General features: G+C 46.1%; 1 protein-coding gene across 1 annotated transcript in view; it reads right to left on the bottom strand.

Moving 5' to 3' along the window:
- Nucleotides 1-17,247, bottom strand: part of LOC137368886 (complement component C9-like) — an 82,224-nt gene that overhangs the window by 6,869 nt on the left and 58,108 nt on the right. Inside the window, exons 6-10 of the mRNA XM_068029125.1 lie at nucleotides 16,600-16,806; nucleotides 11,574-11,814; nucleotides 7,605-7,757; nucleotides 5,188-5,366; nucleotides 608-839 (exon numbers count right to left, since the gene is read on the bottom strand). Of these exons, the coding sequence (XP_067885226.1) occupies nucleotides 608-839; nucleotides 5,188-5,366; nucleotides 7,605-7,757; nucleotides 11,574-11,814; nucleotides 16,600-16,806 (1,012 nt within the window). The remainder of the gene's footprint in view (nucleotides 1-607; nucleotides 840-5,187; nucleotides 5,367-7,604; nucleotides 7,758-11,573; nucleotides 11,815-16,599; nucleotides 16,807-17,247) is intronic.

Genomic DNA, 17,247 nt, shown 5'->3' with positions numbered 1-17,247 from the left:
TTACTGGGGTCCACTCGACCCTCCGGAGATTACTGGGGTCCACTTGACCCTCCGGAGATTACTGGGGTCCACCCTACCCTCCGGAGATTACTGGGGTCCACTCGACCCTCCGGAGATTATTGGGGTCCACCCTACCCTCCGGAGATTACTGGGGTCCACCCGACCCTCCGGAGATTACTGGGGTCCACCCTACCCTCCGGAGATTACTGGGGTCCACCCGACCCTCCGGAGATTACTGGGGTGGCCAGAGTTTTGAGAATATTTCTTAATGTAGCACCACCACCTCCCCCCAACACGCATAAGAGACCCCTCCCCTTTATCTGGTAAAATTTGGCAGGGGTGTGGGTCGGAGTTCAAGCCGGTACGATCCCAGTGTAACCATCTCTCCTGCTAAACACCCAGGTCCTGAAAATTTGTGGTTGGTTGACTGGAAGGCGAGGGAGTGGGGGAAGGGCTCCTAAATCTCCCGCTAGACCATCAGCCAGACACCGGTGATATCTGTAGAGGAATGGACATCAACTTAGCTCCTCAGGAAATTGGGTGATTCACTGCCCCCCCGACCCATTCCACCCGATGGCTTTCCCATCGAGCCCATGCGCTGGCTTACCTTTCCCTTTATGTTGTAGTTTTGGTGTTTCGCAGGCTAAACCCTGGAACTTGTTGCTGCACAAACACCGACACTGCCCATCCAGCAGGATCACCGTACCACCATTCCTGCATGGGGCGCACTTACACACGCTGTACTCTGCCTCGTAGTCATGGATAGCCCGCTCCAGGTTCTGTCTGATCACCCAGGCATCCCTCATCGTGGCGGGAACCAGACTGTAGATTGGCACTGCCTGCCGAAGATAAAACCACAGCTTCAGTTACTAACATGTGGACAAGAACGGACCAGCTGATCAATCTAGACTGCCCCACACACCATGAAGGCTGGAGCACCATGAGTGGACACATCCTACCCCTTCCCCTCCACAAGCCCCTCTCACGCCATCCTTCCCCTCCTTCCAGCCCTTTCCCTTCCCTACCTCCCTCCTCCCCTAACCCCTCCGCTCACCCAAAAGGGAAATGGCTAAATATTTGAAGAGAAAAAGATTTGCAGGGTGAGGGGAAAGACTAAGGGATTGGGATTAATTGGATAGCTGTTGCAAAGAGCCAGCACAGGCAGGATGGACCGAATGGGCTCCTTCATTGCTGTATCATTCTATGTTTCTATCAGGACCCCTCTAAGTCTGTGCGGCTCCAAAGTAAATAGACAAAAGGCCTTGAGCTTATCTGAGTAGCTGAGATTCTTTAAGCCAGGAATCTTTCTCATAGCTCTCCTCTGGATCATTTCCAAGGTCACCATATCGCCTGCCGTCTGGGGGAAGCAAAACTGGCCACAGTATACTAGAAGTAATCTGAACAGCAATCTGTATAGTGACAAAATGAAAGTGTAGGAAGTCTCCGTGATCAGAAAATTCACTGGCCCTGCTTCCAATCCACAAGCATTTCTTGACTGGAGGAATGGTGCAAAACCATTTTTAAATTTGATTTATTCTTGGGATGTGGGCGTTGCTGGTTAGGCCAGCATTTACTGCCCATCCCTAATTGCCCTTGAGAAGATGGTGGTGAGCTGCCTTCTTGAACCACTGCAGTCCATGTGGATTTCGCAGAGTCCGTGAGAGATGGCAATGGTTTGATCCAAGGGGAGGTACCCTCCAAAGGAAAGGACTGCACTTTCCTTTTGAAAGGAGAGTTCAGGTTGGAACTGAAGTATTGAAGATTATCATAAGGAACTGACAGAGTTGATCCGAAATAATGAGAAGTTCAAATACCAGGGTACATAACAGAAATAAACAACTTGCACTTATAAAGCACCGTTCACTCCCTCAGTCCTGCACTGAATTGTTAGCCTGGGAAATGTCCTCAAATGTGACTCGAACCTACAACCTTCGGACTCAGAAGCGATTGTTATCACTGAGCAAGAGCTGAAACCAATTGTACCTGCCTCAAGTCCAATGATGTGCTATACATTACAGAAGTGATGTAATGTACAAAATAACTAGTGCCCCTGCCAGTATGGAGGGAACTTTACACTCTAGGTAACCCATACTGTCCTTGAAGGTCGACAGGAAAGAGTGGAAGAAAGGAGTAGCCTTAGTGATTAAGGATGAAATCACTTCAATAGATTAAATGAATGGACCAAACTGTGGCAAATGGATTTCAATGTAGGCAAACGTGAGGTCATCCACTTTGGACCTAAAAAGGATAGAACAGGGTACTTTCTAAATGGGAAAAAAATAGAAATAGTGGAGGTCCGAAGAGAAGGGGAGACAATGGCACAGTGGTAATGTCACTGAACTCGTAATCCAGAGGCCCAGGCTAATGCTCTGAGGACATGGGTTCAAATCCCACCATGGCAGCTGGTGGAATTTAAATTCAATTGATAAATAAAAATCTGGAATTGAAAGCTAGTCTTAGTAATGGTGCCATGAAACTATCATCAATTGTCATCAAAATCCACCTGGTTCACTAATGTCCTTGAGGGAAGGAAATCTGCTGTCCTTACCCGGTCTGGCCTACATGTGACTTCAGACCCACAGCAATGTGGTTGACTCTTAACCACCCTCTGAAATAGCCGAGCAAACCACTCAGTTGTCAAGGGCAATTAAGGAAGGGCAATAAATGCTGGCCTTGCCAGCAATGCCCACATCCCATGAAAAAATAAATAAAAAAAAGACATGGTGGTCCAGGTATACAGATCATTAAAATGTCATGAACAGGTACAAAAAATAACGGAAGAGGCAAGTGGAATGCTGGCTTTTCTATCTTGAGGACTAGAACTCAAGGGGGTAGAAGTTTTGCTTCAGCTATACAAAGCCCTGGTTAGACCTGTGACGAGAGTTTTGTTTTTTATTTTGAAAGCTTGAAATTCTGTGCGTTTTAAAAAGACTGAGAAAAAAAGGATTTTCTGTGCACATTGAATGCTAAAGCTTGGTGTTTGAACTGAGTGGGACAGACTGCAAGACACCTGTTCCAAACAACAGCAAGGGATATGCCAGGTCACATGACCTGATCGTTAGTGTTTCAGTTTCACATCTGCATTATAAAAGACAGGTATGCTGGACAGACAGGAGGCAGAACAAACTGGTTGGGACCTGGTTTTGGTAGACCAGAGAAAAAGACCTTGATGAAAAGAAGGTTTGCCTCTCCTGTAAAAAGATATTGTACATTTGAGGTGGTGGCTGTGGTCTGCCCGGAGGGAGGAAAAGACCCCTAGAGAGAAAAAAGACCCAGGAAAAGAGGAGTTGCTGCTGTCTGTAGAGAAAGGCTCCATTGCCAAGAGGAAGCCCTGCATTTTGAAAGACGGCAGATTCCTATTGTTTCCAGTCTCTGAAAATCTCTGCCTCAGGAGTGATTCCTGTTGCCTCTTATGTTTTGGGAGATCTGGTAAGCTTAAAAAAGCTTCTATTGCTGGACTGTTATTTCAAAACCCAAGTAGACCTGTTTCTACACCATTTGCTGAATGATCTATGTGACACCTGCTGCAGACAAAGTGCCATGAGCGCCTACCCATCACAGACTGTTTATCAACCTCGCCTGGAGAGATTTTGAGTGGCATCTGACTATTCGACTCTGGGACACCTCACTGACCCGACACTATCCTATCAGAATGTTACAACCTAATTATTATTCCTAAGAAACAGTTGTAATCCAAAACATCCTTTTATAAACTGGATAACTGTTGTTTTTAATGTATGTCTGTGTGCATGAGGGTTAGGAAGAATAAGAAGTTTGAAAAGAATCCTTTCACATATAGAGTCTTCCCATTATTATTTAAGCCTTAGTTTATTAATAAAGAGTTAATTTTGTTGTTTAAAGAAACCTGGTTTGGTGTGCTTTATTCTGGGGGACAAATAAAGTGTTTAATTTGGCTATTTTCTGGTAGATGGGAAACTTTATGAATATGCTATGTCCTATGGAGTAGTGGGACTGAAATAACAGTGCATTACTCCCGCCTTGGTCATAGCAGACCACACCTGGAGTTACTGTGAGCAGTTCTGGGCACCACACCTTAGGAAGGATATATTGGCCTTGGAAAGAGGGTAGTGTAGATTTAGCAGAATGAAACCTGGACTCCGAGGATTAAATTATAAGGAGTGATTAAACAAACTTTGCATTGTCTCTCGAGATAAGGAGGCCCAAAAGACTCCCGCCTTGGTCATAGCAGACCACACCTGGAGTTACTGTGAGCAGTTCTGGGCACCACACCTTAGGAAGGATATATTGGCCTTGGAAAGAGGGTAGTGTAGATTTAGCAGAATGAAACCTGGACTCCGAGGATTAAATTATAAGGAGTGATTAAACAAACTAGCATTGCATTCCCTGGAATTTAGAAGGAGTGATTTGATCGAAGTTTTCACATATTAAGGGGAACAGACAGTGTAGATTGGGAGAAACTATTTCTGCTGGTTGTGGAGTTTAGGACTAGGGGGCAGAGTCTAAAAATTAGAGCCAGACCTTTCAGGAGTGAAATTAGGAAACACTTCGACACACAAAGGGCGATAGAAGTTTCGAACTTTTTTCCACAAATGCCAATTGATGCTGGATCAATTGTTAATTTTAAATCTGAAATTGATAGATATTGTTAACCAAAGGTATTAAGGGATATGGGGCAAAGGCAGGTATATGGAGTTAGGTAACAGATCAGCCATGATCTCATTGAATGGTGAAACAAGTTTGAGGGGCTGAATGGCCTACTCCTGGAGCGTTTGATGGGACAGTGTTTGGTAGATCAGAAAGCAGTTGAGGCCAAAACATCGTATGTTTTCAAGAAGGAGTTAAATATAGCTCTTGGGTTTAAAGGGATCAAAGGATATGGGGCGAAAGCAGGAACAGGTTACTGAGTTGGAAGATCAGTAACGATCATAATGAATGGCAGAGCAGGCTCGAAGGGCCAAATGGCTTACTTCTGCTCCTATTTTCTATGTTTCTATGTTTGACAGGATGGTGTTTGATGGGACAATCTAGATGGAATGGACTCAGCTCCTTGCTCTGTTGGTCCAATTGAGAAGAAAAGGTGTGTGCATTTGAATGGAGGGAACATCAGGTCCCATTATCTCACTGCAGAGAAACCCATCGACCTGTCCTCCACATGTCCCCCGAGGCAGCTAGCCCCATCCCATTGGGCTATACCTTTGTTCTTACCTGCTGCCTCACTAATGTGGCAGAGTGTATGAGTGTGCTGGCCCAATCAATGTAGACGGAGGCATCAACGGGCTTGTTTCTCTCAGAGAGCAGTAGGTTGAGCTTGGTGAGGAATACTGTGTCACCACCGGTTACGAACGACAGCACATCCTTGATGAGAGGCTTTTCCCTCTTCAGGGCTGAAAAAGACAGCCATTTGAAACCAACAGAGAAGAAACAAAAGGGATCCTGTAGCTGCTGCACCTCATTAACTACACAGTGGGATGAAGCACCTCTGCCAATTGGTGCTGCTATCATGGGACTCAATACTCACGCTGTCCCACTATCGCAGCACTGTGGCTGCAGTAGCTACAATCTACTGGATAAGCTGCAGCAAGTCACCAAGGTTCCATCCCCTGTGACTCTACACCAAGGATAAGGGCAGCAGGCACATGGAAAACTATCACCTCCAGTTTTCCTCCCAACCAGGACACATACTCCTGTCACTTCATCGTTGCTGAGCCAAAAGCCTGGAACTCCCTTCGTAACAGCACTGTGGGAGCACCTTCATCACATGGACTGCAGCGGTTCAAGATGGCGACTCACCACCACCTTTTCGAGTCTCAAGGTCAATTAGTATGGACAGTAAACGCCAGCAACACTTACATCCCAAGAATGAATACAAGGACATGTATTGTGGAAATAAAATGCCAGCACGGGACAGAGCCATTTGACTGTAGTGTTCACATTCAATGATGCCAGTAAGGATCCACAACTAACCTCAATACCAGATTATACACAATGAAAAGAGCAGCACGAGAAGGTCACAAACCTAGTGGTTATCCAATTCCTCACCAATGTTGTCCCTGTCCTGGGAGTGTTTGATGGGAGATAGTGTAGAGGGAGCTTTACTCTGTATCTAACCCCCGTTTCTTTTTGTATTTGATGGGGAAAGTGTAAAGGGAGCATAACTCTGTATTGAACCCCATCTTTTGTGTTTTTTTTCTCTTTTTGGGGACAGTGTAGAGGGAACTTTACTCTGTATCTAACCCCTTTTTTTTGTATTTGATGGGGACAGTATAGAGGGAGCTTTACTCTGTATCTAACCTGTGCTGTACCTGTCCTGTGAGTGTTTGATGGGACAGTGTAGAGGGAGCTTTACTCTGTATCTAACCTGTGCTGTACCTGTCCTGTGAGTGTTTGATGGGACAGTGTAGAGGGAGCTTTACTCTGTATCTAACCCTGTGCTATACCTGTCCTGGGAGTGTTTGATGGGACAGTGTAGAGGGAGCTTTACTCTGTATCTAACCCTGTGCTATACCTGTCCTGGGAGTGTTTGATGGGGACAGTGTAGAGGGAGCTTTACTCTGTATCTAACCCTGTGCTATACCTGTCCTGGGAGTGTTTGATGGGACAGTGTAGAGGGAGCTTTACTCTGTATCTAACCCTGTGCTATACCTGTCCTGGGAGTGTTTGATGGGGACAGTGTAGAGGGAGCTTTACTCTGTATCTAACCCTGTGCTATACCTGTCCTGGGAGTGTTTGATGGGACAGTGTAGAGGGAGCTTTACTCTGTATCTAACCCCCGTGCTGTACCTGTCCTGTGAGTGTTTGATGGGACAGTGTAGAGGGAGCTTTACTCTGTATCTAACCTGTGCTGTACCTGTCCTGTGAGTGTTTGATGGGACAGTGTAGAGGGAGCTTTACTCTGTATCTAACCCTGTGCTATACCTGTCCTGGGAGTGTTTGATGGGACAGTGTAGAGGGAGCTTTACTCTGTATCTAACCCTGTGCTATACCTGTCCTGGGAGTGTTTGATGGGGACAGTGTAGAGGGAGCTTTACTCTGTATCTAACCCCTTCCTGTACCTGTCCTGGGAGTGTTTGATGGGGACAGTGTGGAGGGAGCTTTACTCTGTATCGAACCCCGTACTGTACCTGCCCTGGGAGTGTTTGATGGGGACAGTGTGGAGGGAACTTTACTCTGTATCTAACCCCTTCCTGTACCTGCCCTGGGAGTGTTTGATGGGACAGTGTAGAGGGAGCTTTACTCTGTATCGAACCCCGTACTGTACCTGCCCTGGGAGTGTTTGATGGGGACAGTGTGGAGGGAGCTTTACTCTGTATCGAACCCTGTACTGTACCTGCCCTGGGAGTGTTTGATGGGAGAATGTAGAGGGTGCTTTACTCTGTATCTAACCCGTGCTGTGCCTGTCCTGGTGTGCTTGGAACCTGCAGTGTAGACTGTTTGAATCTACAACACAAACATTTCTCTTTTCACTGGTGTGTGTTAGTACCTTACGACTTACTACAACAGATCATCAGATTGGCCCAAAGCTTCTTTCATTGACCGCTCAATGACGTGATCTCAGACTCATTGTCAGGTTTCGATAACTCGAAAACGCAACTTCTCCAAATAATCTTGATCCTCATACGTACATGTGAATGCTTTTGTGACCTTGTCACATTTGTCAGTATTGAGGTTTTCTTTGATTTCAATGCCGGTTAAATTCTGGTCTCTGATTATGCTTTGTTGAAGGTTGAAATTGTAATTAAACCCGAGACATTCCTTCACATGTTCGTTGGTGACATCTACAAACATGGAATAAGATGGTATTAAAGTTATTACAAGATGAACCTCACTGATGGCGTTGCCAGTTCATACTGAAGGTACTGAGGTGAACAGGCCAGGATAGTCCTGGGTTGTGTCCCTGAACTGCGCTGACTGCAGCAAGGTGATAAAAAATTAGCTCATCGGCAGGAAACAAAGGGTAATTGTTAACGGGTGTTTTGGCAACTGGAGGGCTGTTTCCAGTGGCGTTCGCAGGGCTCAGTACTGGGTCCCCTGCTTTTTGTGGTGTATATTAACGATTTGGATGTAAATGTAGGGGGCATGATCAAGAAGTTTGCAGATGACACAAAGATTGGCCGTGTGGTAGATAGCGAAGAGGATAGCTGTAGGCTGCAGGAAGATATTGATGGTCTAGTCAGATGGGCAGAAAAGTGGCAAATGGAATTCAACTTGGAGAAGTGTGAGGTGATACATTTGGGGAGGTCAAACAAGGCAAAGGAATACAAGATTAATTGGAAAATACTGAGAAGTGCAGAGGAAGTGAGGGACCTTGGAGTGAATGTCCACAGATCCCTGAAGGTAGCAGGACAGGTTGATAAGGTGGTTAAGAAGGCATATGGAATCCTTTCCTTTATTAGCCAAGGTATAGAATATAAGAGCAGGGAGGTTATGCTGGAACTGTATAACTCATTGGTCAGGCCACAACTTGAGTACTGTGTGCAGTTCTGGCCACCTCATTACAGAAAGGATGTAATTGCACTAGAGAGGGTACAGAGGAGATTTACAAAGATGTTGCCAGGACTGGAAAAATGCAGCTCTGAGGAAAGATTGGATAGGCTGGGGTTGTTCTCCTGGGAACAGAGAAGGCCTAGGAACATAGAAAAATAGGAGCAGGAGTAGGCCATTCAGCTCTTTGAGTCTGCTCCGCCATTCAATACGATCATGAGATCTGATTGAAATGTACAAAAGTTTGAGGGGCCTGGATAGAGTGGAGGTGAAGGGTCTATTCACCTTAGCAGAGAGGTCAGTGATGAGGGGCAGAGATTTAAAGTGATTGGTAGAAAAGTTAGAGGGGAGATGAAGAAAAACTTTTTCACCCAGAGGGTGGTGATGGTCTGGAACTCACTGCCTGAAAGGATAGTTGAGGCAGAAACCCTCAACTCATTCAAAAGGAGTCTGGATATGCACCTCAAATGCCGTAAGCTGCAGGGCTATGGACCAAATGCTGGAAGGAGGGATTAGAATAGGTGGATCATTTTTCAGCTGGCACAGACACGATGGGCCAAGTGGCCTCTTTCTGTGCCTTAAACTTTCTATGATTCTATGAAATACCGTGCTTTTAAAATTCCCATCCTATTGTTTTCAAATCCCTTCATGGCTCTGCTGTCCCTTACAACCCTCCAAAATATCTACATTCCGCTAATTCTGGCATCCAGTGCATCCTCAATTTTAATCACTCCACCATTGACAGCCGTGCCTACAGCTGCCTGGCTCCTAAACTCTGGAATTCCCTCCCTAAATCTCTCTGACTCTCTTCCCCTCCCCTTCCCCATCAAAGATAAGACCTATCGCTTTGGCCAAGTTTTTGGTCACCTGTCCTAACATCTCTTTATGTCAAATATCTTTGTTAATGCTGCTGTGAAGCTGCTGAAGATACTGTATAAATATAAATATAAGCTGCTGTGGTAGTAGCTGGCTTTTTGGAATTAGGCCTGGCACACCTGTGTTAGCGGTTTCCAACCCTCCAGGGTTGTCCTGGAATATAGGAAATAGGAGCAGGACTAGGCCATTCGGCCCCTCGATCCTGTTCTGCCATTCAATTAGATCATGGCTGATCTTCTACTTCAGTGCCATTTTCCCCCACTATCCCTTGATATCTTTAATATCTAGAAATCTATCGATCTCTTGAATACATTCAACGACTGAACCTCGACAGTCCTCTGGCGTAGAGAATTCCAAAGATTCACCACCCTCTGAGTGAAAAAATACTTCCTCATCTCTGTCCTAAATGGCCTTCCCCTTATTCTGAAACTTTGTTCCCTGGTTCTAGGCTCCGCAGCCAGGGGAACCATTGTTCCTGCATCTACCCTATTGAGCCCTGTAAGAATTTTGTATGCTCCAATGAGATCACCTCTCATTCTTCTAAACTCTAAAGAATGTAGGCCCAGTCTCCTCAATCTCTCCTCAACCCAATCCCTCCACCCCAGGGATCAGTCTGGTGAAGTTTCATTGCACTCCCTCTATGGAAAGTATATCCTTCCTTAGGTAAGGTGACCAAAACCATACACAAGACTCCAGGTGTAGTCTCACCAAGGCTCTATACAATTGCAGCAAGACTTCTTTACTCCTGTACTCAAATCCCCTTGCAATAAAGGCCAACATACCATTTGCCTTCCTAACTGCTTGCTGCACCTGCCTGTTAGCTTTCAGTTACTTATGAACAAGGACACCCAGATCTCTTTGGGCATCAACATTTCCCAATCTCTCACCATTTAAGAAATACTCTGCATTTCTGTTTTTCCTACCAAAGTGGATAACTTCACATTTTCCACATTATATTCCATCTTGCCCACTCACTTAGCCTGTTTAAAATCCCTTGAAGCCTCTTTGCATCCTCCTCATAACTCACATTCCAACCTAAAATTGTATCATCAGCAAATTTGGAAATACTACATTTGGTCCCCACATCCAAATCATTGATATAGATTGTGAATAGCTGTGGCCAAGCATTGTTCCTTGTGGTACCCCACTAGTCACAGCCTGCCAACCTGAGAATGAGGTCTCCAGGAATTGAAGATTAATCTCCAGGACACTGCTGTGAGCCAATTCAGGAGAACAATTATAGGAGCATTAAAAAAAATTACATTTTTATTATTTTATTTAAACACTTTCATTTGCTGGTGATGAATATATTGTAGATTGGGAGAAAAAGCTGCTGCACAGTCAAGAATAATCCAATTGGATATTCAAGAGTCATTCCCAATTGGCTGTAGGGAAACTGAAGTTGATATCACCTGGATGGTGGACCAATGGCAGGAATGTGGGGGAGGGGTCAGGTCTGGAATACAGTCAATTAGAGTTGGAACCAGAGTTGTCATATACCATCCAGTAATGTCTGCTGCCAAGTTATGTTTTTGTGCGATTGGGATCTAGTATTCGTGGGATGTGACAACTGTGGGAGGGGCTCAAGAGTGTGATTGTAAAGGAATTGATAGAGATATCCCAACACTGAAAGAAGGATTTGCATTTATATAGCGCCTTTCACAACCACTGGCTGTCTCAAAGCACTTCACAACTGATGAAATACTTTTAAAGTTTAGTCACTTTGTAATGTCGGAAACGTGGCAGCCCATTTGTGCATAGCAAGCTCCCACAAACCGCAATCTGATAATTATCAGATAATCTGTGTTTGTAATGTTAAATGAGGGATAAAATACTGATCAAGACACTGGGGAGAACTCCCCTGCTCTTCTTCAAAATGGTGCTATAGGATCTTTTACATCCACCTGAGAAGATGGATGGGGCCTCGGTTTAACTTCACATCCAAAAAACAGCACCTCCAGCTATGCAGCACTCGCTAAGTACTGCACTGGGAGGGTCAGCCTTGATTTCTTTTGTGCTCAAAGTCCGAGAGTGGGACCTGAATCCAGAACTTTGCAAGTTGGCAGCAAGAGTGCTGACCATCTGAGCCACAGCTGACCATCTGAGCCACAGCTGACCATCTGAGCCACAGCTGACCATCTGAGCACTATGCACCACACTGAGCATCAACAAGGGAGCAGTTGAATAGGAGGAAAACGTAACTTGGCTTTACACCAGCAACCAACTTGACTTACATTCTTTCACCATTTCGGACTTGTCCAATACATATACCATTTGATAATCTCCACCCAGAGTTCCAGAGGATGTGTAATGTGTGCCATAGTCTTCCAAGATTTTAAAATAAACTCCCTTGTCATATTCCGTGGGCAGATTCTTCAGATCAATAATAAAATCTTCATCCAGTTCGTAGCGATTCGTTCGCATTTTAAATTTGGCCAGCTGTATTTGCCCCTTGATCCGGAAGTATTCATTATGCTAGATTTTGAAAACATTTGAAAATTAATTCAATTATTTCATAACAAAATTAAAATTTACAAGCAAGTCTCACACCATTCCCTCACCCCCTTTCATCACCTCTTCCCTCCCCCTCCTAAATCCTTTTCCTGGCCCTCCCCACGCATCCACTCTGCCTACAACCCTCCCCCACCCAGAACCCTCGTCTCTCCCCGTGCGGCACTCATACTGCTCCCTCACCTCCACCCCTCGCACACCACTTCCCCCCACTTCCCAAATCCCTCTCCCCAAAACTGCCCCTTCACTGTTCACTCCACTCCCCCACTCACACCCCTAGCTACACTCCTCCGCCACCCCTGCTATACATTCCTCCTCTGCCTCAGTCCCTCCCTTAGGGGAGGCAGTGGCATAATGGTAATGTCACTGGACTAGTAATTTAGAGCCCAGGCTAATGCTCTGGGGACGTGGGTTTGAATCCCACCATGCAAATGGTGAAATTTGAATTCAATTAATAAGCTAGTTTAATGGCAACCATGAAACCATTGTCAATTGTTGTAAAAACCCATCTGGTTCACTAATGTCCTTTAGGGGAGGAAATCTGCTGTCCTTACCTTATCTGGCCTATGTGTGACTCCAGACCCACAGCAATGTGGTTGACTCTGAAATGCCCGAGCAAGCCACTGAGTTCAAGGGCAATTAGGGATGGACAATAAATGCTGGCCTAGCCAGCGACACCCACATCCCACAAATGAATAAAAAAACCCTCCCACAAAGCACTCCCCAGAACCAAAATGCTCCTCTACCCCACTCACACACCAGATAGCCTAACATTCCCCTGCCTCTCCCTCATCTCCAGTGTTGTGTGGCACTACCACCGTGCTAAATGGGATAGATTTCGAACAGAGCTAGCAATGTAAAACTGGGCATCCATGAGGCGCTGTGGGCCATCAGCAGCAGCAGAATTGTACTCAACCACAATCTGTAACCTCATGGCCCGGCATATCCCCCACTCTACCATTACCATCAAGCCAGGAGACCAACCCTGGCTCAATGAAGAGTGCAGGAGGGCATGCTAGGAGCAGTACCAGGAATGCCTCAAAATGAGGTGTCAACCTGGTAAAACTACAACTCAGGACTACGAGCGTGCCAAACAGCAGAGGCAGCATGTGATGGACAGAGCTAAGCGATCCCATAACCAATGAATCAGATCTAATCTCTGCAGTCCTGCCACATCCAATCATGAATGGTGGTAGACAATTAAACAACTAACTGGAGGAGGAAGCTTCACAAATATCCCCATCCTCAATGATGGGGGAGCCCAGCACATAAGTGCAAAAGATAATGCTGAAGTATTTGCATCAAACTTCAGCCAGAAGTGTCCAGTTGATGATCCATCTCGGCCTCCTCCTGAAGTCCCCAGCATTACAGATGCCAGTCTTTAGCCAAATCAATTCACTCCACGTGATATCAGAAACAACTGAAGGCACTGGATACTGCGAAGGCTATGGGTCCTGACAATATTCCGGAAATAGTACTGAAGACCTGTGCTTCAAAACTTGCTGCGCCCCTAATCAAGCTGTTCCAGTACAGCTACAACACTGGCATCTACCCAGCAATGGAAATTGCCCAGGTATGTCCTGTACACAAAAAGCAGGACAAATCCAACCCGGCCAATTACCGCCCCATCAGTCTACTCTCAATCATCAGTAAAGTGATGGAAGGTGTCGTCGACAGTGCCATCAAGCGGCACTTGCTTAGTAATAACTTACTCAGTTTGGGTTCTGCCCGGGCTATTCACCTCCTGACCTCATTACAGCCTTGGTTCATAGAGTCATAGAGAGATACAGCACTGAAACAGGCCCTTCGGCCCACCGAGTCTGTGCCGACCGACAACCACTCATTTATACTAATACATTAATCCCATATTCCCTACCACATCCCTACCACCTACCTACACTAAGGGCAATTTACAATGGCCAATTTACCTATCAACCTGCAAGTCTTTGGCTGTGGGAGGAAACCAGAGCACCTGGCAGAAAACCACGTGGTCACAGAGAGAACTTGCAAACTCCACACAGTCAGTACCCAGAACCAAACCCAGGTCGCTGGAGCTGTGAGGCTGTGGTGCTAACCACTGTGCCACTGTGCCATCCAAACATGGACAAAAGTGGTGAGGTGAGAGTGACTGCCCTTGGCATCAAGGCAGCATTTGACTGAGTATAGCATCAAGGAGCCCTAGCAAAACTGGAGTCAAAGGAAATAATGGGGAAAACTATGCTAGTTGGAGTCATACCAAGTGCAAAGGAAGATGGTTGTGGTTGTTGGAGGTCAATCATCTCAGCTCCAGGACATCACTGCAGGAGTTCCTCAGGGTAGTGTCCTAGGCCCAACCATCTTCAGCTGCTTCATCAATGACCTTCCTTCAGTCCTAAGGTCGGAAGTGGGGATGTTCGCTGATGATTGCACAATGTTCAGCACCATTTACGACTCTTCAGATACCGAAGCAGTCCGTGTAGAAATGCAGCAAGACTTGGACAATATCCAGGTAACATTCGTGCCTTACAAGTGCCAGGCAATGACTATCTCAAACAAGAGAGAATCTAACCATCTCCCCTTGATATTCAATGGCAGTTACCATTGACCAGAAACTGAACTGGACCAACCACATAAATACTGTGGCTACAAGAGCAGGTCAGAGGCTATGAATCCTGATGCGAGTAATTCACCTCCTCACTCCCCAATGCCTGTCCACCATCTGCAAGGCACAAGTCATGAATGTGATGGAATACTCTCCACTTGCCTGGATCGGTGCAGCTCCAACAACACTCAAGAAGCTCGACACCATCCAGAACAAAGCAGCCCATTTGACTGGTACCTCATCCACCACCTTCAACATTCACTCCCTCCACCACCGATGCACAGTGGCAGCAGTGTGTACCATCTACAAGCTGCAATGCAACAATGCACCAAGGCTCCTTAGACAGCACCTTCCAAACCCGCGACCTCTACCACCTAGAAGGACAAGGGCAGCAGATGCATGGGAACACCACTAAGTTCCCCTCCAAGTCACACACCATCCTGACTTGGAACTATATCGCTGTTCCTTCAATGTCAGTGGGTCAAAATCCTGGAACTCCCTTCCTAACAGCACTGTGGGTGTACCTACCCCAAATGGACTGCAGCGGTTCAAGAAGGCAGCTCACCACCACCTTCTCAAGGGCAATTAGGGATGGGCAATAAATGCTGGCCTGGCCAGCAACACTCACACGCCACGAATGAATAAAAAAAAAGTCACTTCCTGATCCCTGTTTAGAGATAGTCTTCTCCCTGCCTCAGTGTCTTTCTGGGCCCATTTTACTCTCTTCGCCAGTCTCATGCTCTCTTTCTGGGCCCCATCCACACTCCGTCCCTCCCTCTCCCTCCCTACTTACTTTTTTCCTCGGTTAGTTCCTCTTTTGTTTATCCAGTTTGTGCATCTGGAGCAAAGAACAAAGAACAAAGAACAGTACAGCACAGGAACAGGCCATTCGGCCCTCCAAGCCTGCGCCGATCTTGATGCCTGCCTAAACTAACACCTTCTGCACTTCCGGGGACCGTATCCGTCTATTCCCATCCTATTCATGTATTTGTCAAGATGTCTCTTAAACGTCGCTATCGTACCTGCTTCCACTACCTCCCCCGGCAGCAAGTTCCAGGCACTGACCACCCTCTGTGTAAAGAACTTGCCTCTCACATCCCCTCTAAACTTTGCCCCTCGCACCTTAGACCTATATCCCCTAGTAACTGACTCTTCCACCCTGGGAAAAAGCTTCTGACTATCTACTCTGTCCATGCCGCTCATAACTTTGTAAACCTCTATCATGTCGCCCCTCCACCTCCGTCGTTCCAGTGAAAACAATCCGAGTTTTTCCAACCTGTCCTCATAGCTAATGCCCTCCAGACCAGGCAACATCCTGGTAAACCTCCTCTGTACCCTCTCCAAAGCCTCCACATCCTTCTGATAGTGTGGCGACCAGAATTGCACGCAATATTCTAAGTGTGGCCTAACTAAGGTTCTGTACAGCTGCAACATGACTTGCAGTATCACTTTCTCTTGCTTGGCTTTCTGTTATTCCCCTAAGCTCTCAATCTCTCCCCCTCTCTCTCACACAACACTCTCTATCTCTCTCTTCTCTCTCTCTATTCCCCTGCCTCTCTTTCTCTTTCTCTCCCCCGCTCTTTCTCCACCTGCTCTCTCTCCCCACATACTCCCCTTATTCTCTCTATCCACCTCAATCTCTCTTTCCTGTTCTCGCTTTCTCCATTCTCCATCACACTCTCTCTCTCTTCCCCTCCCCCCACCCTTGCTGGGGAGGTGGTGGTGTAATGTTAATGTCACTGGGCTAGTCAGGCAGAGGCCCAGGTTTGGGATTCTGGGTTCGAATCCCACCACGGCAGATTGAATTCGATTCATAAAAATCTGGAATTTTTGAAAAAAGCTGGTGACCATGAAACCATTGTCAACTGTTGTAAAAATCCATATGGTTTACGAATGTAATTTAGGGAAGGAAATCTGCCGTCCTTACATGATCTGGCCTACATGTGACTCCAGACCGACAGCAATGTAGTTGGCCTATCAAGCCACTCAGTTCAATGAGTTAGAGATGGGCAATAAATGATGGCCTAGCCAGTGACGCCCACATCCCATGAACAAATAAAAAAAACACTCTCCCCACTCTCTTCCCCACATTCTTTCAATTCCCCCTGCATTCTCTCTCTCTCTCTCCTTGTGAGTAAACTCCTGGTGCCTCTGATATGGGACTGTACCTCTGAATAATTGTGGCTCATCAGGATGTCCAGATTTCTTGTCCTGTTGTTATTGTAGCTGCTCCCAGTCGAGACATTTAGCTTCCCAGCGTTTATTCTCAGAGAGAACCCAATGTTGAAATTGCTTGTTGATTCTTCGATAATTTTTGTGACAACGTCAGATGAACTTTCGTATACCTCAGTCGTGATGGCTTGTTCAGCTCGAGGCTGGGTGAAGTTAAACCAATAATTTCACTTGGTAATCAAAAATAAGCCAGAGAATATTTGGAACATTAGCTCATTCTTTCCCCACATCTCATTCACTCTAGATCTATACATGAACTGTCTTCTCCTAAATCCCCTGAGCTCCAAATCCACCCATCTACCACCTTCAACATTAACTCCCTCCACCACTGACGCACAGTGGCAGCAGTGTGTACCATCTTCAAATCCTCACTGGATACCGGCGAGGTGACAGAGAATTGGAGGTCTGTGAATGTTATACCATTGTTTAAAAAGGGTGCGAGGGATAGGCCAAATAATTATAGGCCAGTCAGTCTGACTTCGGTGGTGGATAAATTATTAGAATCAATCCTGAGGGACAGGATAAACTGCCACTTAGAAAGGCACAGATTAATCAGGGATACGTCATATCTTACTAACTTAGTT

This window comes from Heterodontus francisci, chromosome 4, assembly GCF_036365525.1.
Source record: "Heterodontus francisci isolate sHetFra1 chromosome 4, sHetFra1.hap1, whole genome shotgun sequence".
Lineage (NCBI taxonomy): Eukaryota > Metazoa > Chordata > Chondrichthyes > Heterodontiformes > Heterodontidae > Heterodontus > Heterodontus francisci.
This window is presented reverse-complemented; position numbering and strand designations above follow the sequence as displayed.